Source organism: Selaginella moellendorffii, unplaced genomic scaffold (genome assembly GCF_000143415.4).
Source record: "Selaginella moellendorffii unplaced genomic scaffold, v1.0 SELMOscaffold_6, whole genome shotgun sequence".
In the NCBI taxonomy this organism is placed as follows: domain Eukaryota; kingdom Viridiplantae; phylum Streptophyta; class Lycopodiopsida; order Selaginellales; family Selaginellaceae; genus Selaginella; species Selaginella moellendorffii.
In genome coordinates this window covers 3,663,351-3,679,837 of record NW_003314267.1, presented here as the reverse complement: position 1 = coordinate 3,679,837, position 16,487 = coordinate 3,663,351, and the positions used below count along the sequence as shown (strand labels likewise).

Here is a 16,487-nt window from a genome sequence, read left to right as displayed (position 1 = left end):
GCCACAAGTAAATTGTAGCCGTTGCCGGGAGAATATTCATCTACGGCACTCTGACGAAATGTTCCTTCCAGTGACAGAATATGCTAGTATCGGTTGCTTTACATGGTTAAGAAAGATAAAGGAAAGACCATCACGATAAAGCTTTGTACAGGAGGAATAGCGCCAAGAATTATTCACGAACAGTCTATCTATCTTGTGAGTCGTTTGATCCCAAAGAATTTTTCTTTTTTTTCTCTTGGTTGATAGCTTGATCTTTCGTTTTTAGCTGCAGCATCCTCCACTCTGGGGTCCCGAGCTATCTCCTCTGTGGCCGGGATGATTTGGCAGAACTCCAATCTTAATGCCCGACGCCTGGAACAAGCAAATCGCCCTGAGCGACCGAGAAAACGAGAGAGAAACAAAGGAGGAGCGTCATTCACCTCGTTTGAGACGTCAAACACGCCCTCTTCGATCTTCTGGTGGATCTTGGAAGCTGTGTTGATGAAAGCCTGCAAAGTGGAAGGAGGAGAAGATTTTCAGTGGATTGGATTTTATAGATCATCTGGAAGAACTTCTATGATCTAGAAGAACTTCTCCGTCTTGGAAGACTGGAATCCCCACGTACCTCTTCAACGTTCTGGGCAGTCTTGGCCGAAGTCTCCATGAAGATAAGTCCGTGCTCCTTTGCGAACTGCTCCCCTTCTTCCGTGCTCACTGCTCGTCTGTGCGCCAGATCGGCCTTGTTTCCAATCAGCATGATGGTCATGTTGGAGTTTGCGTGCTGCCGAGCGTCCTCCAGCCAGCTGGCGAGATGGTTGAAAGTCTCTCGCCTGTATCACACTTCATAAGCAAGAACAAACTTAAAACTTGGAAGAACTTTTACCTGGTAATGTCGTACACAAGCAAGGCACCGGCAGCGCCACGGTAGTACGACCTGGTGATCGATCTAAACGACTCCTGGCCTGCCTATAGCAAGGGAAATGTAGGAGAGCAAAATTCTACCCTCTCAGCAAGAAGCCACTTACTGTGTCCCAGATTTGGAGCTTGATGGGCTTGTTATCGATTGTGATCATCCGCGCCCCAAACTCCACGCCAATTGTGAGATCGTGAACCGGCTGGAATCGCTTGTCCGTGAATTGGAGCAGCAAGCACGACTTCCCGACCCCTGGCAGAAGAGGATTTTGAGAAGTCCACACCGAAATCCCGCGAGAACAAGAGCGCGCGGACGAAATTCGATCCATACCGGTATCGCCGATGATGATGTACTTGAAGAGGTAAGCATACGACATTGTGGAGAGATCGCGCTCACGCTAGCTCCCGGATCTTCCTTCTTTTCTAAAAACCTAATGGCTAGCCCTAAAACGCCAGTGACACTATATATATGCTTACGTGTGCTTTAAATAAAAAAATCTGACTCACACCGCGTAGACACGTGTCAGACATGTCTTGACGTGTCGCTGTCCTAAGACAATACCGTTGAATATGCCTTAGAGATGCTTCGTTCTCCTCCCAGCTCCGTCGAGGAGCTCGCGGAATCCATCCGGCAATGCGGGCGTTCCAGGGATCTCGCGCAGGCGCGCCGCCTCCACGCCATAATCGCCGCCAGCGAGCGCCACAGATCCAACATCTACCTTGCCAATCTCCTCCTCCAGGCCTACGGCAAGTGCAAGGCAGCCGCCGCCGCGCGCGCCCTCTTCGATTCCATCGAGACCCCCAATTCCTTTACCTGGAATTCGATGATCCAAGCTTATGCCGAGAACGGGCATCTTGCCGATGCCAAGGAACTCTTCGATCGCGTCCCCGTCCCGGACGCCGTCACGTATGGAACCATAATCAAAGCTTATGCGCAAGATGGCCACCTCGCGGAAGCTCAAGAACTCTTCAATAGCATGCCACAACCCGATGTCATGTCCCACAACATGATGATCACGCTGCTTGCCCAGAAGGGTCATTTGCGAGCCTCTCGAGATTTGTTCGACAAGATGCCAGAAAAAAGTGTCGTGTCGTGGAACGCGCTGGTGGCGGCGTACGCAAACGCTGGAGAAACCGAAGAGGCTGTGAAAATGTTCGAGAAAATCCCGAGGCCGAATCGCATTTCGTGGAACACTGTTCTTCAGGCATATGCCCAGAGTGGGCATTTAAAGGAGGCAAAGTCGGTGTTTGATCGGATGCCCGAGAGGGATATCATCTCCTGGACGACGATCCTGATGTGCTACGCAGAGAACGGCCACCCCAGCGAGGCCGAGATGATGTTTCGAAAGATGCCCGAGCACAGCGTCGTGGTGTGGAATGGGATGATCACGGCCTACGCTCTAAACGGGCAGATCAGCGAGGCCAAGAGCCTCTTTGATTCGGTGCCCAGCCGTGATGTTGTGTCATGGAACACGCTCATGGCCGGTTTCGCCGATCTCGGCCATGCCGATCGAGCGAAGAAGGCCTTCGACGCGATGCCGCAGAGGAATGTGGTGTCTTGGACGACGATGATCGTGGTTTTCGGCGACACCGGCGATCTCACGGCTGCCAAGAGCGTCTTTAACTCAATGCCGGAGTGGAACGTCGTCTCTTGGAACGCGCTCCTCCAGGGCTATGCCCAAAACTCCACCATCGCTGGAACGAAGAAGCTCTTTGATACCATGCCCGGCAAGGACGTGATCTCGTACACCGCGATTGTGGGAGCTTACTCCCAGGACGGGGATTTGGATGCCGCCAAGGCGGCGTTTGACAAGATGCCCGAGCACAGCATGGTCTCGTGGAACGCGATGATGGGCGCGTATGCCCAGAACGGGCATATGGAGAGCGCCAAAAGAATGTTTGAGCTCATGCCACAGCGGGACCTCGTCTCATGGACCGCGCTGACCGCCGCGTATTGTCAACGTGGGGAGTTGACCGCCGCCAAGGGGCTGTACGACAAGATGCCGGAGCAGAATGTCGTGTCGCGCGCGACAATGCTGTCGGCGTATGGGGAATCGGGGGACATGGAGACCGCGAAAGCGGTGTTTGACGGCATGCCGGAGAGGGATCTTGTCGCCTGGAATGCGATGATGTCGGCTTATGCCCAAAACGGGCATCTGGAGTCCGCGCGGAGTGTGTTTCAGGAGATGCCCGACAGAGATGTTGTGTCGTGGAACACAATGATGATCATGTATGCGGACAAAGGGTTGCAAGTGAACGCAAAGCATACGTTTGACTGTATCCCGCAGCCGAATGTTGTGTCGTGGAATACGATGCTGGTCGCATATGCCCAGGCAGGGCATATGCATGAAGCGCTGGCGGCGTTTAACGCGATGCCTGTGCATGACTCCGTGTCCTGGACGGTGATGCTTGCGGGGCTTGCGCAAAACGGGCGGATCGAGCAGGCCAAGTCGATGTTTCTCTCGATGCCGGAGCAGGACACTGTGGCGTGGAATGCGATGATCACGGTGCTCGCGCACAACGGGCATGGAGATTACGCGCTGGAGCTCTTCGACGCGATGAAACTCTGCGGGATCAAGGCGAGCGAGATCACCTTCTTGAGTGTTCTCGTGGCTTGCAGCCATGTTGGACTCGTGGAGATCGGCGTGGGGCATTTCGTGTCAATGGTGTCTGACTTTGGGCTGGGTGCGTGGAGGGAGCACTACTCGTGCATGGTGGATGTCTATGGTCGATCCGGGAAGCTGGAGCTGGCGGAGGATTTGCTGGGAGCTATGCCGTTTATGCCGGATGAGATCGCATGGGGATCGCTGCTGGGAGCTTGCAAGGTTCACAACGATGTGGAGAGAGGGAAGCGTGTGTTCCAGCAGGCCTTGGAGATGGACCCCGAGAACTCGGCCACGTACATGACGGTCGCTAGTATCTTTCGTGAAAGATCCTCTCCGGTTGGAAGAATATTCCAAGCGCCAAAGAGAATAAAAGAAGGAAAGATGCTCTAAATTTGAATATTCTTTAAGATATAGTCTGAATATGCTTGATTTAAAACCCTGAGCTCAGGGTTTAAGAATTAGGGTTCTATGGCGATCGTGAGGGAGAAGGGGGCGATGCGGCAGTGGTCGAGGTCCCAGCGCCAATGCGGCCAGCGGATCGCGCTGGTGCCGACGATGGGATTCCTACACCAAGGTCATCTGTCGCTGGTGGCCGAGGCGAGGCTGCGAGCGGACAAAGTGGTGGTGTCGATTTATGTGAATCCCGGGCAATTTGCTCCCGGGGAGGATCTGGATGTGTATCCCCGCGATTTCGACAGCGATGTCGAGAAGCTCAAGGTGGATTATCGTCTCTCTCTCTCTCGCATTTCTTTCTTACTTGCTTTTCTTTTTGGAGCAGCCACTTGGCGTGGACATCATTTTCAATCCACACGACTTGTATGTCCGAGAGTCACCCGAGAAGAATGGTGAGTCCGGCCACGAGACTTGGATCCGGGTGGAGAACTTGGAAAAGTCTCTTTGCGGTGGAAGCCGTCCATTGTTCTTCAGGGGTGTTGCTACCGTGGTGTCCAAGCTTCTCAACATTGTGGAGCCGGACGTGGTCGTGTTTGGCAAGAAGGATTACCAACAATGGCGAGTCCTGGCTCGAATGGTAAGCTCTTTCATTTTCTTTCCTTCCATTCCTTTCTTCGTCTTCTTCCATTCATTTCTTCGCTTTCCTCCATTCCTTTCTTCGTTTTCTTCCATTCATTTCTTCGTTTTCCTCCATTCCTTTCGTCGTTTTGTTTTTTCAATTGAAGCTCATTTTTTATAGTTCTTGCCTTAACTTAGGTGAGGGATTTGGACTTTGGAGTGGAGGTGATCGGCTGCCCGCTTGTACGAGAAGCTGATGGCCTTGCAATGAGCTCCCGGAACGTTAGACTCACTGCGACCGAAAGAAAAAATGTAAAGTTCTTTGTGACTCTTCTAACTACTAGTCTCTCTTTCTTTGGCTCAGGCTTTGGCGATCTTCCATTCGCTCAAGAGGGCTGAGGAGCTTGTGAGATCTGGCGAGACGGATTCCAGTGTTCTTATAGAACAGGCAGTGACTGCCATCAGCAATGCAGGTGGCAAAGTGGATTATGCAAGCGTAAGATTTATAAATTTTCTTGGCTGTTCAATCTAATGTTTTTGTGCTTAGATCGTCGACCAAGAAACGCTGAAAAGTGTTGATAAAATTACGAAGCCATCGGTGTTTGCAATTGCTGCATGGTTTGGTAGTGTTCGTCTCTTAGACAATGTTGAGCTTTCTAATAACTGAGTAGAGGCGCATACGTCCAAAAGGTGGCGGATTTTCCCAGGTCAAACAATAGCATAAGCTTTGTTAATACTATAAATACTTTTTTTAACATTCGTAGCCATGCAGGCAATCGTTACACGTCCAAAAGGTGGCAACTGCAAGTCCTGGCAGTCAATCCAGGTCAAACAATAGTCAAAAAGAGTCAAAGAGCTGGATCTCGTAGAAGAAGAATCTATGAACAGCGATGGTGTTGCTGCTGGTGCTGGTGCTTGCTCGACAGCTCCAGCAGCGCGTTGGCCTTCCTCCTGGCTCTCGCAGTCCCATTCTGTGAGAGCTCCGCCAGCGCCTCCGCCGCTCCCAGCTCCAGCGCCGCCACCAGATGGCTCGAATCGTTGACACCCAAGGCATAGAGCAGCGCCGCCGCGTTCTCTCTGTTCCTGGGCGACCCCGTCTTGATCAGCTCCACCAGCACCGGCACCGCCCCGGACTGCCCGATCGCCAGCCGCCCCTCCGGGTGCGTCGCCAGTATCGCGAGGATGGTGAGCGACTCGTCCACCATCGCCATGCTTTGGTTGACGAGCAAGTCCATGAGGTGGGGGACGACGCCGGATCGCACAGCTCGGGCCTTGTTGCTCTGGTAGATCGAGAGGTTGAAGAGGGCGGTGGCCGCGTCCTTCTTCCCCCTGGCGCTTCCATCCCGGAGCAACTCCACCAGCGCCGGGATCGCCCCCGAGGCGCCGATGGTGATCTTGTTCTCGTCCACCACCGAGAGGCTGAAGAGCGTCGCGGCGGCGTTCTCCCTGGCCTCCATGCTGCCCGACTTGAGCACCTCCACGATGGGATCGATGGCCCCGAGCATGACGATGGGACCTTTGTTGTTGTCGTTGATGGAGAGGTTGAGGAGAGCCGTGACTGCGTGTTCTTGCGTCCGGAGGTCCTTGGTTGCGAGGAGATTCACCAGGTGACGGAGCGCTCCGGCCTCGGCTATGCAGTCTCGGTTCTCGGCGCTTTTCTTCGCGAGCAGCCGGATCTCCCCTGCAGCGGCCTTCTGTAAGTCGGGCTGGCCACTCGCGAGCTTTTGGACGAGCCCGTCGATGGTTGCTCGCTCCGGGGAAGAAGAGTTCTCGGCCGCGCAGCTCTTTCGGCTGGTCCCCATCCTCTGAGGGAAGTCCACGCCATTGCTCTCGCACCACTGGGAGATGAGGCTCTTTAGCACGAAGTTTGACGTGAGCACCTGATGGGGAAGAACTTGCTGTGTCTTGGGACAGGTTTTATGGCCCGTGTCAAGCCACTTCTGGATGCTTGCTCGTTCATAAGTCTGCAAGCATGCTTATGAGAAGAGAGAAGAAAGAAAACGTGAAAGCGAACCTGTCCAGTAGCCACGATCACGGGATCCTTCATGAGCTCCAAGGATATGGGACAGCGAAAATCATCAGGTATTACAGCGAGAGTTGACGCATCCGTGCGCGCCATCTGACTGGAGAGATCTTCCGGAGCAGCAGTGTTGTCGGGCGTTTGGATAGAGCTGAGCAGCTGAAGAGCTCTCTTTACTCTCTCATCAATCCCGTTCTCTCCCTTCACTTTATGGAAAGCTTGACTTTCCTTTCGTACCTCGGCGGAAGTTTTGAGATTCAAACCTTCCGCCAGCCTGCGCAATGCCGACTGGTCCACCTCCTCAGGAGTGCCGGATATAACACTGAGGAGATCGTCGTGCAGCCGGGCTTCAAGGGTGTTGGCACAGATCTTTGCCCTCTTGAGCTGGGAATGAAGAAGCTGGACCTGAGAAACAAAACATTCCAGCGATGAGAACAAGCTCACAACTCGTATGCTAGAATACCTGTTCGCAGACTTCGTCTGAAACATCCAGCTTCTCCAGCGACAAATGATCCAGAGACCCAGCTAAAAGTCTCGCGATCTCGAGAAACCTCTTAGTCAGTGTCTCCCTCTCGAGCACCTAGGCATAAAGAACGAGAGAACCAACAAACGAAAAAATCAATCTTTTGCTAGACATGGAATTCGCGAAAGATCTCTTCGTACGTACCAGGTACAGCTTGGGTCCCGCTTGACACAAGGAAACCAGCTGCTTTGCGTTGAGAGTTGCCGTTAGAAGGCCAGTCACAGCATCGTCGGGGAGGGAATGGTGCTTGAGCTCGCGGATTTCCTCGAGCAATGGCAGCATCAATCTGAGCCTCCTCACGAGCTGGGAGCACTCCCTCTTGTAGAGCTTCGTCCGCCCCCCAATCCATGCCACGGCATTGACGACCTTGATAAGCTCCTCGGCGGAGCCGCGCTGCCGCTGCTCTGCCATTGCCCACCCTCCCGAGCCGGGGAAAGACTAGCTAAGCTTCTTCATGACCTAGCTCGCCCAGATCTGCGTGCTCGCAGCTGGAACCGCTGGAATACCCGCAACAACCTCCCTCACAGCTAGAATCGGGGCTAGAATCACTGAAATCCCATTCTCCGGAGCTAGAATCGACTAGAAACCGCGGTGCCTGACCTGGAAATCGCTGGAATCGCATTCGCGCGAGGAAAGAAGCTACATTGCCGCTGACAGTGGCGTCAAGACGCGGCCGTGGCGGATCGTCGAGGAGAAGAGCAGGGATTCGATGCGAAGCGCGGGGACAAAGCGCTGGACAGCGGAGAACAAAACGCACAGAGCTCTCTCCTCTTTGAAATAAAATGGGCCCATGGCCATGACCACAATGACGTCACGGCCCATGTGGCATATGCTGGCATATGCTAATTTTTATGGATTTTTCCAGTACGTGGTTTCTATTGCGGGGAATGTCCAAATAGTGGCAGCATGGTTTTTTAATCTAGTACATCCTGGATCTTATCACCAAACAAGTTGATAGATACAAACAATGCGAAAGTTGCTTCTTTCTTTACGATTTTTTCTTTTAAGCGAATGATTGGAGAACGGAGAGGATCCATTCACAATCGCGAAGAGACCACTGCCATCTTACTTTAAGAACATTTGGCGTTGAAAAAGCACTGGATTGGTGCTAAAACCATAGCTTCTGAGATCATCAATAGCACAGCATTAGAACGGTCGCGACTGAAACTTCCAAACCACCAGACAACGATCGATGGTCGTCGGGTCAGGGACTCAAAGACGAAAGAGAGCTACGACTCGCTAGAGCTACAAATCTAGCAAAACTTCCACGGAAAAAAATAAAAATGAGATGGAGATGGGGAAAAAAACAAAAAAAAAAAAAAAACAAAAAAAATAAACCACTGACTCAAACGTTGAAATGCTTGCCTTGTACTCGGAGAGGACGATTCGATTCGAGAGACCCGGCTGAGTGAAAACACTCGTTTTGATGAGGTATGCTTGTCTGCCCGCTACAAAGATTTCACTTAATTGCCTGTTGCCTGTTCGTGTGCCCGTGTCAGTCCTGAGAAAGAAAAAGGAAAAAAACGGAAGAAGAATTAAAACCATAACAACATAAAACAAAAGAGAACCAACCTTTCAAATACGTTTCTCGCCTGGGAGAGAAAGAAAAAGAAAAAAAGGAAGCGAGATAGATAGATAGAGATCGAAAAAATGAATTCTATCTATCTATCGTCTCACCAACTAAAGCACTCCATACCTCACGAAAGTCAAGCACATACCAGAGCGAAAGAAATTTTATATTACAGCGGAGGTAAAGATCGACGACAAGTTGGACATTCCATTTTGATGTCCATCCATCGCTGGAGACAGCCAGAGTGAAAAACATGGTCGCAAGGCGTAACCTGAAGAAACGAAGTGAGCCTGAGAATGCGCAGAGCTTGAATGCCTTACCATGCAATCGGAAGAGCGTTGTCCAATATCTACAGCAGCCATACAAATAACACAGTCCACAACCATGTTGTCACCATTAAGCCCAATCTGCAAAGCTGTTCGATCGATCCTTCGGAAGTAGCTGTACTTCTCCGGAAGAAACTGGCGATTGAAAACACCAACTTTTAGTCTAGTAAAACAGATAGAAAAAGTGAGCGCACCTTTCTTGGAATGAACCAGCGCGATCCCAAGTAATGTTGAAGCAACAAGAAAAACGCTTGGAGTAGCAAGAAGGACGAAATACCGATACACCATCCAACATCAACCTCAATGCGCATAAAATTTCTCGGACAGCCAAATGCGTAGAGAGGTATAGCTAGCCGGGTCAATGTGATCCCAAGAATATAGTGAGGATGAAGAGGCTTTCGTGAATCACGAGCAACGTTTGCAACGATTTGAGGTATCCAAAAGGCGTAGAAAACGACCAAAATATATCTCAGCATGGAATGAAGCTCATACATTATGAGAATTCCTCCAAGAAGAAATCCATCTGCAACACCAGTCGTCATTTCCAAATTCAGAAGTAAGCGCTAACGTACAGAACCGAGAATACAAGACAGACAGCTCGCGCCTCATGGCTTCCCATCCTTCTCCGGATGTGGCCGGCCTCCGCGCTTTCCAGATAGCTAGTAGATAGCGCATCTCAAAAATCGAAAATATAACAAACTTGAAGAATGCGGCGGTCGCAAAAGCATTGAACAGTGACTCTGCAAAAGTTATACAGATACTAAACCCAGCAACATAAACAAAATAGAACGACTTGCGTACCTACAAGGATCCCTGCAGTCAGATGAAGCAGACACAAGTACGCATCCATGATAGCTTGTTGACCGATCATTAAAAGAGATACTTTTGCAGCACCCTGTCAAACAAAACATGACTATCTGTCTAACGTACTTGGAAACATTTCATACCGATTGCGTACTGCTGTGCTCCATCTGCCTTATCAAGAAAAGAACCTGCAAGAAGGAGATCTAAAGGCATCTCGTCAAGGATAGCAGCTGCATCAGGTAAACAGCAAAGGAATGAAGGATACAAAAGTGACCATCAACGTGTAATTGACGGCCTTGGTATAGTACGCCTCAACATTTACAGAAGTTGCGTTGATCGCTATCGACGGAAAGCATTCGCCCTCGTCTTCGATCATTGGGCTCTCTATGGATCCACGCATTTGGTATGCATGGTGGTCATCTGTAAGATTAAAGTTAAGTCTCATGTCTACATAAGAAAAATAAAAAATACCTGCGATAGCACTGACGATTTGCGTTGACAAATGCACTTTGCATGTTTTGCTCATTTCCATTACAGCACCTAAACCTCAACAGTGAGCCAACCAGAACAACCGAGTGCCGGAAACAATCATATATCGAAACCACAATGCTCCCTAATATCTATAATTACCATTTCTCTTCCTGGTATGAGGATGAGATCTAGGAGATTCTTGTAGAACCTGCAGCGAGAAAATGCCAAGCTGAATGAAATTCAGCCCATAAGTACCTTATACAGCTTCGCATTCAGACGTTACCAGATGGTAGGGATTTGATGGAAACGAGTCGTCCACTTTCAGAAAGTCTGCTTCAGATGCACTGCAAACACCGATTAAGGTGAAGTCTCACCCAAAGGAACAACCAGAAAAGAAAAAAGCCAAAAAAAAAAGCACCTGCTTAAAACCATCCGTAATTGCCGAAATGGCCACACATACACTCCTTCCATTCGCATTTGAAGTAGCTGAGGATCATTTCCTTTCACGTACATGCCGTCCCATAACAGAATATGACCCTGCCGAAATGCCGACATTCAGTCAAAGCCGTTTCGTATATGAAGAGAGCGCTAACGAGAAACCTGGACGTAGTGTACACCATGTATTTCCGTTGTGGAACTAGAAAGCTCAACCACAAACGTTCCCATCGAGTTTTGAAAGTCTGGGAATCGAACGCTACCATTTTCTGGATTCTGTGTTCGCCATATCCCTGCACAAACTTGCCGTAAAAAACGAGATCTCCAGTATTATCCAACGAAGAAAGTACCCTTGTAAGACCCGGAAACATTAAGCATTGGAAACGGACCAATTGAAAGCTCGTTTCCTTCTCCAGGGAGATCCTGGAAAGAACAACAGAGAGAAGAAAAGACTCCATCAAAACAACTGGAAGAAAGGAAGTCTACCAAATAAACGAACCTGTTGGAGCCAGGATGAATTCTCGTAGTGAACATCCTTGTCTTTCAAGAGCCGCAGAGCTCCTGATTGTCCCCATAGACTGCAAACTAAAAGACTGGAAAGAACCAGCCGGATTGAGCAGCCTATCACCATTCCCGACGCCCTCTCAGTGGGATCATCGCTTACAACCTTCTTCTAGAGGAATTCTCATCACCGCAGCCTGCCCCTAGCCTAGAACTGCCGTTTGGACGAAACCATGGAGCCACTGTTTATCTCTGACTTGTCCGCCAGTATCATACCCTAGAAGAAGCCTGCTGACGTTGATTGCAATGGGCTGCCAGCCACGATGAACTCACCCACCAGCAGCTGGATTGGATCGCTATGTCGCGAAGGAAAAGAGAAAAAAATTCGCGATTATGCACGGCGATGGCGACGGACCGCTCGCCAAATGGCCAGCGGCGCAGGCGATGCCAAAATTTCGTTCCAATCCCTGGTGTCCTGGAACTAGAATCAAGGCGATCGCGACGCAAACCTGGAGCGCAGGGATTGGAATTGCATTGCCGCGCCGATTCGATCGACGCAGAGCGGCGCCTGCTCCAATCCGGGGAGGAGACGAGCGCAAGAACGATGGCAAACCCTCGCGATTGCGCGCCCTAAATATAGGACCCCCGGGAGAACGATGGAGGAGCGAAGTGGGATATTTCTTTCGTGAACCCCGCATTATCTTTACTTGGGTAAAAACCGCGGTGAAAGGAAAAGCCATCCCACACTAGTGCCACGTGTCCAGTTTCTAGAGGTGTTGTAGCTATGGCGGCATTGGGAGGAGCGTCGTGTATTGCGCGCCACGCGAGATTAGGTCTTCTCGTTCCAGCGATCCGGGGCAGGGTTTCGGTGAAATCTCGCTCGATCTGCAAGATCCGTGGATTCTTTTGCTCGAATTCGTCCTCAGAGGTAGCGGCAGCGGCAGCGCCAATGGTATCTGCAGCTCCTGTTGTGGAATCAGGAGCTCGGGCCGTGGAATCGGAGGGTAATGGCGTGGATGCGTTGGATATCAGGGTAGGGAGGATCGTCAAGGCTTGGAAGCATCCGGATGCCGATTCTTTGTATGTGGAGGAAGTGGACATGGCGGAGGAGTCGGGGCCACGGACGATTTGTAGCGGGCTTGTGAACTACGTGCCGGAAGATGAGCTCCAGGTAAGGAAAATTTCTTTAGCATTTCTTAAAGGAAGAATTTTGTCAGGGAAAGCTTGTGGCTGTTCTTGCGAATCTCAAGCCTCGAAACATGAAAGGGGTGAAATCCAATGGGATGCTCTTGGCGGCCTCGGACAAAGCTCACGAGAACGTCGAGCTTGTTATTCCTCCCGAAGGGTCTGTTCCTGGAGAGCGAATCTGGTTTGGATCCGAGGACCAGAAATCCTCCCAGGCTCCTGCTGCTACTCCCAACCAGGTACATTGGATTGTTTTCTATCATAGAACATTAGCATCCCATTGGTTCTTATGTTCTTCCTTGTGTAGCTCCAAAAGAAGAAACTTTGGGAAGCTCTTCAACCAAAGCTGACAACTGGCGAAGATCTGGTCGTGTACTTCGAAGGCCAGCCAATGCGAACCTCTGCCGGTGTTGTTACATCGAGATCGCTCATCGGAGCGAATGTTTCGTGAAATCGGTATGCCATCTTTTTGTTCTCTGTTCTTATTTTGCAAACTTCAGGCAGGAAAAAGATCGCACAGCCTGTTTGTTCTTGGCGTCACGGGCTTGTGTGAACTGCAAAGATCATCGCTGGCAAGATCTCCGGCGCAACGTTCTTGGATCTGGGGTGTGATCAGTTTCTTGGGAGTCGAATTCGAGCTGATCATCAATCTGCGATGTCGTCAGGCTGAGATGGAACTCTCAACAGGCTGCTCGATCACGACTTCATGGTGGTTATCGTCCCGGTGATGAGAGTAGCGTTCCCGATGATCGTGGAAATCACACCAAATCCACCATATCTCAGATTTTGCCAAGCTCTCAAGAAGAAGTCTGCTTCCGTGGATTCTCAAGGAGGGGCTGCAAGATCAGATCCAAGGGACAGAGCTTTTTTTTTTGCAGGTATTGTCAAGCGATCGTTACTATGGTTTTAGCAACTGGAATCGTTCTGTAGCGTTACTTTCCCGCGCTTTGGCCATAAGAGCCCTAATTTTCCAATATGGTCAAATCCTGGCCGTGCGTTTCTCTTTTCTCTCTTATCCGATAAAGAGGGTTTTTGGTTCTCGTCTCGGCGATGGCCGCCGTCTCCTCCCAGGCGCTACAAAATGCCAGGCTTCTATCATGTCCGCAAGCGTCGCCGTTGCTGTCGCGGCCAAGATCGGTTGAGGTGAGCGAAATATTTCGATCCCGCAAGAGGAGGGGCGCATGAATTCTTTCGTTTTTTTCGGCGCAGGCGCAGCAGCAGCACAGTAGGAAACTCTCGCGCGTTTGTGTCCGTGCGACCAAGGCTGTCGTCTCAGCTCCGGCTCAGGAGCCAGCTCCTCTCGAATCGAAGGTATTTGGATCGCTAAGAAAAAAAATTTCATCCACTAAAGCTCGGCTGTGATATAGAAAACATACTTGAGATTGGTACAACTGACCGATGACACGTTCAGCTTGAGAGATCAAAGCCTAGAGAGGCTCAAGTTTGAGGTAATTGGTGTCTCTTTAATTTTCCCATCTTTCCGACTGTGAAAGCTAATGTGGAAGTTATAGGTGGAGTATGGTTTGAAGGCTGGCACCACCGACAACTCGTATATTATCAAAGGCCAAAGTTGCACAGCACTGATTGATGTACCTGACCAAACATTCACGAAAGGTCACGTTGATGCTCTGGCTCAAGCCATCAGCATGGAGAGCTTAAAGTACCTTGTGCTTGGTCACATAAGTCCCAAACGACTGCAGACGCTGATCGCAATAGGCGACGCTATTCCTGAAAATGGTTAGTGGTTGTTATTTTTGATTCGGATCGTAATGAAGCCGTGGGACTTGCAGCTCTTCCCTTGCAGGTGTATTGCTCCAATCCAGCTGCAGTCCAGCTTACGTCGTCTCTGCCAGAAGAATACAAGGCTAAAGTGCTGTCCATCAATGTTGTAAAGTCCGGCGAAACTTTAGACCTTGGAAATGGTCAGTATCTTCCTCACTGCTCACCTTTATTTTTTGCTTTTGTAATTTCAGTTCTACTACTCAGTAGAAAACTAACCAACAGGCCACGAGTTGCAGTTTATTCTCACGCCAACGCCAAGGTGGCCCGATGGGATGTGCACATACGACCCTTCTAGTCAGCTTTTGTTCACCCAGAAGCTTTTCAGGTATGGCATTACCAGTATGACGAGTTTCATGGGGCGCATCTGTAGCGTGTTGTTGCAGTGCACACATTTGCACAGATACCGATTTTGATGTTGGAGGATGGGAAGTTTTTGGAGAGCACTGGAGATTTTTTTATGAGTGCATGCTCGGACCAGTTTCAAAACAGGTATTGATCGTGCTTTTATATATGTATGCAAACTGAATCTTGGAGAACTACAGGCTGATGCTGCTCTTCGAAAACTTCCGATTGTGGCACAGTTTTCACCACCAAGCTATGCTGGTAAAGCAGGTGTTGACGTTATAAAGGTGAGCGCTTTTCGAAACATTTTGCACGTTGTAAGCTTTGTTCTTTGGTTTACAGGCAGACATACAATATGTCCTGTCTGGTTTATTGAGTCCTCTGAATCTTTCAATCGGCGCCTCTGCTGTATTGGCCAAGACCACAACTGATTCAAATAAAGAGCTAGTTGTGTCTGCAATGTGCCCACTTCATGGGCCTATCGTTCGCTCATCAGTCACGGAACTTGTTAGGGAATACCGGGCGGTAAGATTTGTGAGGGAAATCTGTTGGGAACTCACTCGGTTGTTTTATAGTGGACACAAGAAAAAATTAAACAGATTGACGATGGCCTAATAGCTGTCATATATGCTTCTGCTTATGGAAATACGGCTGCTCTTGCTCAGGCCATCAGGTAAATACTAACTGTCCACATCTCTCTTGTGATTAGCTTGTTTATTTTGCAGCCGTGGAATCTCTAGGGCTGGCCTTGGAGTCGAAAGTTTGAATACGGAAGATTGTGGAATAGAAGAAGTTAGTGCTTTGGTTCGACGTTCTAATGCTTTTGTTATCGGCAGTCCCACCCTTGCTGGCCACATGCCTACTCCAATTCAGGTTAATATGTTCTCTTGTCAATTTCTATTGTCTAACTCTTACTGTAGAATGCTCTGGGAGCAATTCTAAGCGATACCACTGCAAGAACAAAACCATGTGGTGTTTTCGGATCATTTGGATGGAGTGGAGAAGCAGTTGACGAAATGGAGCAGAAACTAAAGGATGCTGGATTCTCATTTGCTTTCCCGGCTATCCGATGCAAATTCAAGGTATGAGTTCCTAGCTCTCCAGTTCTCTTAGCTTGTTGGAAACTGCAGCCCACGGAGGCAACTCTTCAGACATGCGAAGAAAGCGGCACAGACATTGCGCAGACCGTGAAACGGGCAAAGCTCAAAACCAAAGAGTCTGTTGCACAACAATATGTATTGGCATCTTCTGTGGAGCAGGTCTTCTTGTTTTTTTTTTTCTAGACTTTGCTTTACGGTAATCTTACATTTCCTTTATCAGGCCGCTGGAAGAGTTGTTGGTGCATTATGTGTTTTGTCTGCAAGAAATGGTGATGCCGAAAGCGCTATGCTTGCGTCATGGGTCAGCCAAGCAAGCTTTCTGCCCCCGGGTCTCACTGTAGCTGTAAGTAAAGAATGTGTTTCAAAGTTTTCACGCTTAATTAGTCGTTTGTAGGTTGCAAAAGAAAGAGCGGTGGAAAGCTTGGTACTCCCAGGAGCCAGCTTTGTACTAAATGTACTCGGGCAAGGGAAATCCAGCGCTATCAGCCGGCAGCTTTTGAAGCCATTCAAGCCCGGTGAGCCTCGGTTTGGTGCACTCGAAACAAAGGAGGCCAGCAATGGTGGTAAAATTTTGACGGATGCGGTAAAGCTAAATTTCGTGTTAATGTCCGATAGCCTTTTTAATCTCTTTATTTTGTACAGATCGCATGGCTAGAATGCACGGTGCAAAGTCGAATGGAAGCTGGAGACCATTGGTTGCTCTATGCAGTTGTGGAGAATGGCGAGTTACAGGTCTCATAATTTTGCGTTTGCGTTTTCGTGCGTAACCTGTTCCATTGCAGGATGCTAAGAGTCTGACTGCTGTTCACCATCGTAAGACGGGTTCGCGCTACTAACCCCGTAGTTTGTTTTACAGGCCGTTTTTAATATTAAATATGGTTCCGCGATTTTATGCTGCCGCGTGGCTTAGTGACAAGCTA

At 49.6% G+C, this 16,487-nt stretch overlaps 7 protein-coding genes across 9 annotated transcripts; 4 read left to right on the top strand and 3 right to left on the bottom strand.

Annotated features, from left to right (window-relative positions):
- Positions 1-103: 103 nt before the first annotated feature.
- On the bottom strand, positions 104-1,328 carry LOC9652175 (ras-related protein RABB1c). Its single transcript, XM_002965664.2, has 6 exons — positions 1,223-1,328; positions 1,005-1,144; positions 863-945; positions 605-809; positions 420-488; positions 104-351 (listed from the first exon to the last, which is right to left on the bottom strand). Exons 1-6 carry the CDS (start codon positions 1,266-1,268, stop codon positions 262-264), a joined length of 633 nt encoding a protein of 210 aa, XP_002965710.1. The 5' UTR covers positions 1,269-1,328; the 3' UTR covers positions 104-261.
- A 633-nt stretch (positions 1,329-1,961) lies between these two features.
- On the top strand, positions 1,962-3,887 carry LOC112345001 (pentatricopeptide repeat-containing protein At4g02750-like). The gene is made up of 3 exons (XM_024670781.1): positions 1,962-2,648; positions 2,760-2,972; positions 3,075-3,887. The coding sequence occupies exons 1-3, from the start codon at positions 1,962-1,964 to the stop codon at positions 3,885-3,887; spliced, it is 1,713 nt and encodes a 570-aa protein (XP_024526549.1).
- LOC9635279 (pantoate--beta-alanine ligase) lies at positions 3,868-5,263 on the top strand. The gene is made up of 6 exons (XM_002966036.2): positions 3,868-4,214; positions 4,276-4,527; positions 4,707-4,820; positions 4,873-5,004; positions 5,056-5,131; positions 5,180-5,263. Exons 1-6 carry the CDS (start codon positions 3,966-3,968, stop codon positions 5,230-5,232), a joined length of 876 nt encoding a protein of 291 aa, XP_002966082.2. The 5' UTR covers positions 3,868-3,965; the 3' UTR covers positions 5,233-5,263.
- An 86-nt stretch (positions 5,264-5,349) lies between these two features.
- On the bottom strand, positions 5,350-7,831 carry LOC9635278 (U-box domain-containing protein 13). The gene is made up of 4 exons (XM_024670814.1): positions 7,196-7,831; positions 6,992-7,108; positions 6,523-6,933; positions 5,350-6,472 (listed from the first exon to the last, which is right to left on the bottom strand). The coding sequence occupies exons 1-4, from the start codon at positions 7,460-7,462 to the stop codon at positions 5,387-5,389; spliced, it is 1,881 nt and encodes a 626-aa protein (XP_024526582.1). The 5' UTR covers positions 7,463-7,831; the 3' UTR covers positions 5,350-5,386.
- A 935-nt stretch (positions 7,832-8,766) lies between these two features.
- Positions 8,767-11,736, bottom strand: LOC9652174 (transmembrane E3 ubiquitin-protein ligase 1). Its single transcript, XM_024670815.1, has 14 exons — positions 11,157-11,736; positions 11,008-11,080; positions 10,823-10,950; positions 10,641-10,759; positions 10,506-10,566; positions 10,382-10,451; positions 10,223-10,291; positions 10,017-10,171; positions 9,895-9,954; positions 9,749-9,842; positions 9,520-9,687; positions 9,142-9,470; positions 8,942-9,082; positions 8,767-8,892 (listed from the first exon to the last, which is right to left on the bottom strand). Exons 1-14 carry the CDS (start codon positions 11,286-11,288, stop codon positions 8,791-8,793), a joined length of 1,701 nt encoding a protein of 566 aa, XP_024526583.1. The 5' UTR covers positions 11,289-11,736; the 3' UTR covers positions 8,767-8,790.
- A 143-nt stretch (positions 11,737-11,879) lies between these two features.
- Positions 11,880-13,327, top strand: LOC9652173 (aminoacyl tRNA synthase complex-interacting multifunctional protein 1). Of its 3 annotated transcripts, none has more exons than XM_024670824.1 (4): positions 11,880-12,329; positions 12,376-12,582; positions 12,651-12,799; positions 12,855-13,327. In XM_024670824.1, the coding sequence occupies exons 1-3, from the start codon at positions 11,943-11,945 to the stop codon at positions 12,792-12,794; spliced, it is 738 nt and encodes a 245-aa protein (XP_024526592.1). In that variant the 5' UTR covers positions 11,880-11,942; the 3' UTR covers positions 12,795-12,799; positions 12,855-13,327. The 3 variants fall into 3 exon arrangements, with proteins under 3 accessions (XP_024526592.1, XP_024526591.1, XP_002966081.2); XM_024670823.1 differs by having other exon boundaries at positions 12,848-13,327; XM_002966035.3 differs by having other exon boundaries at positions 12,844-13,327.
- A 49-nt stretch (positions 13,328-13,376) lies between these two features.
- LOC9652172 (putative diflavin flavoprotein A 6) lies at positions 13,377-16,457 on the top strand. Its single transcript, XM_002966034.2, has 17 exons — positions 13,377-13,486; positions 13,553-13,654; positions 13,711-13,791; positions 13,855-14,080; positions 14,134-14,265; positions 14,348-14,450; positions 14,509-14,614; positions 14,668-14,754; positions 14,810-14,992; positions 15,043-15,140; positions 15,193-15,340; positions 15,388-15,549; positions 15,598-15,726; positions 15,788-15,910; positions 15,962-16,150; positions 16,210-16,299; positions 16,350-16,457. The coding sequence occupies exons 1-17, from the start codon at positions 13,394-13,396 to the stop codon at positions 16,401-16,403; spliced, it is 2,106 nt and encodes a 701-aa protein (XP_002966080.1). The 5' UTR covers positions 13,377-13,393; the 3' UTR covers positions 16,404-16,457.
- Positions 16,458-16,487: the final 30 nt, after the last annotated feature.

Bases quoted from the DNA above. Each gene is read 5' to 3' on its own strand.
- LOC9652175 (XM_002965664.2), bottom strand. From the start codon at position 1,268: ATGTCGTATGCTTACCTCTTCAAGTACATCATCATCGGCGATACCG. The intron at 810-862 runs GTAAAAGTTCTT...AGTGTGATACAG, and splicing joins CTTGTGTACGACATTACCAG to GCGAGAGACTTTCAACCATC. The intron at 352-419 runs GTGAATGACGCT...TGCTTGTTCCAG, and splicing joins TGTTTGACGTCTCAAACGAG to GCGTCGGGCATTAAGATTGG.
- LOC9652172 (XM_002966034.2), top strand. From the start codon at position 13,394: ATGGCCGCCGTCTCCTCCCAGGCGCTACAAAATGCCAGGCTTCTATCA. The intron at 13,655-13,710 runs GTATTTGGATCG...GCTGTGATATAG, and splicing joins CAGCTCCTCTCGAATCGAAG to AAAACATACTTGAGATTGGT. The intron at 16,300-16,349 runs GTCTCATAATTT...GTTCCATTGCAG, and splicing joins TGGAGAATGGCGAGTTACAG to GATGCTAAGAGTCTGACTGC.
- LOC112345001 (XM_024670781.1), top strand. From the start codon at position 1,962: ATGCCAGAAAAAAGTGTCGTGTCGTGGAACGCGCTGGTGGCGGCGTAC. The intron at 2,649-2,759 runs GTGGGAGCTTAC...GCGTATGCCCAG, and splicing joins TGATCTCGTACACCGCGATT to AACGGGCATATGGAGAGCGC. The intron at 2,973-3,074 runs GTGTTTGACGGC...AGTGTGTTTCAG, and splicing joins ACATGGAGACCGCGAAAGCG to GAGATGCCCGACAGAGATGT.
- LOC9635279 (XM_002966036.2), top strand. From the start codon at position 3,966: ATGGCGATCGTGAGGGAGAAGGGGGCGATGCGGCAGTGGTCGAGGTCC. The intron at 4,821-4,872 runs GTAAAGTTCTTT...TCTTTGGCTCAG, and splicing joins CTGCGACCGAAAGAAAAAAT to GCTTTGGCGATCTTCCATTC. The intron at 5,132-5,179 runs GTAGTGTTCGTC...ATAACTGAGTAG, and splicing joins TGCAATTGCTGCATGGTTTG to AGGCGCATACGTCCAAAAGG.
- LOC9652173 (XM_024670824.1), top strand. From the start codon at position 11,943: ATGGCGGCATTGGGAGGAGCGTCGTGTATTGCGCGCCACGCGAGATTA. The intron at 12,330-12,375 runs GTAAGGAAAATT...GAATTTTGTCAG, and splicing joins TGCCGGAAGATGAGCTCCAG to GGAAAGCTTGTGGCTGTTCT. The intron at 12,583-12,650 runs GTACATTGGATT...TTCCTTGTGTAG, and splicing joins CTGCTGCTACTCCCAACCAG to CTCCAAAAGAAGAAACTTTG.
- LOC9635278 (XM_024670814.1), bottom strand. From the start codon at position 7,462: ATGGCAGAGCAGCGGCAGCGCGGCTCCGCCGAGGAGCTTATCAAGGTC. The intron at 7,109-7,195 runs GTACGTACGAAG...CTTTATGCCTAG, and splicing joins CGGGACCCAAGCTGTACCTG to GTGCTCGAGAGGGAGACACT. The intron at 6,473-6,522 runs GTTCGCTTTCAC...GCATGCTTGCAG, and splicing joins TGATCGTGGCTACTGGACAG to ACTTATGAACGAGCAAGCAT.
- LOC9652174 (XM_024670815.1), bottom strand. From the start codon at position 11,288: ATGGTGATAGGCTGCTCAATCCGGCTGGTTCTTTCCAGTCTTTTAGTT. The intron at 9,955-10,016 runs GTATCCTTCATT...AGATGCCTTTAG, and splicing joins ACACGTTGATGGTCACTTTT to ATCTCCTTCTTGCAGGTTCT. The intron at 9,843-9,894 runs GTATGAAATGTT...TTTGTTTGACAG, and splicing joins AGCACAGCAGTACGCAATCG to GGTGCTGCAAAAGTATCTCT.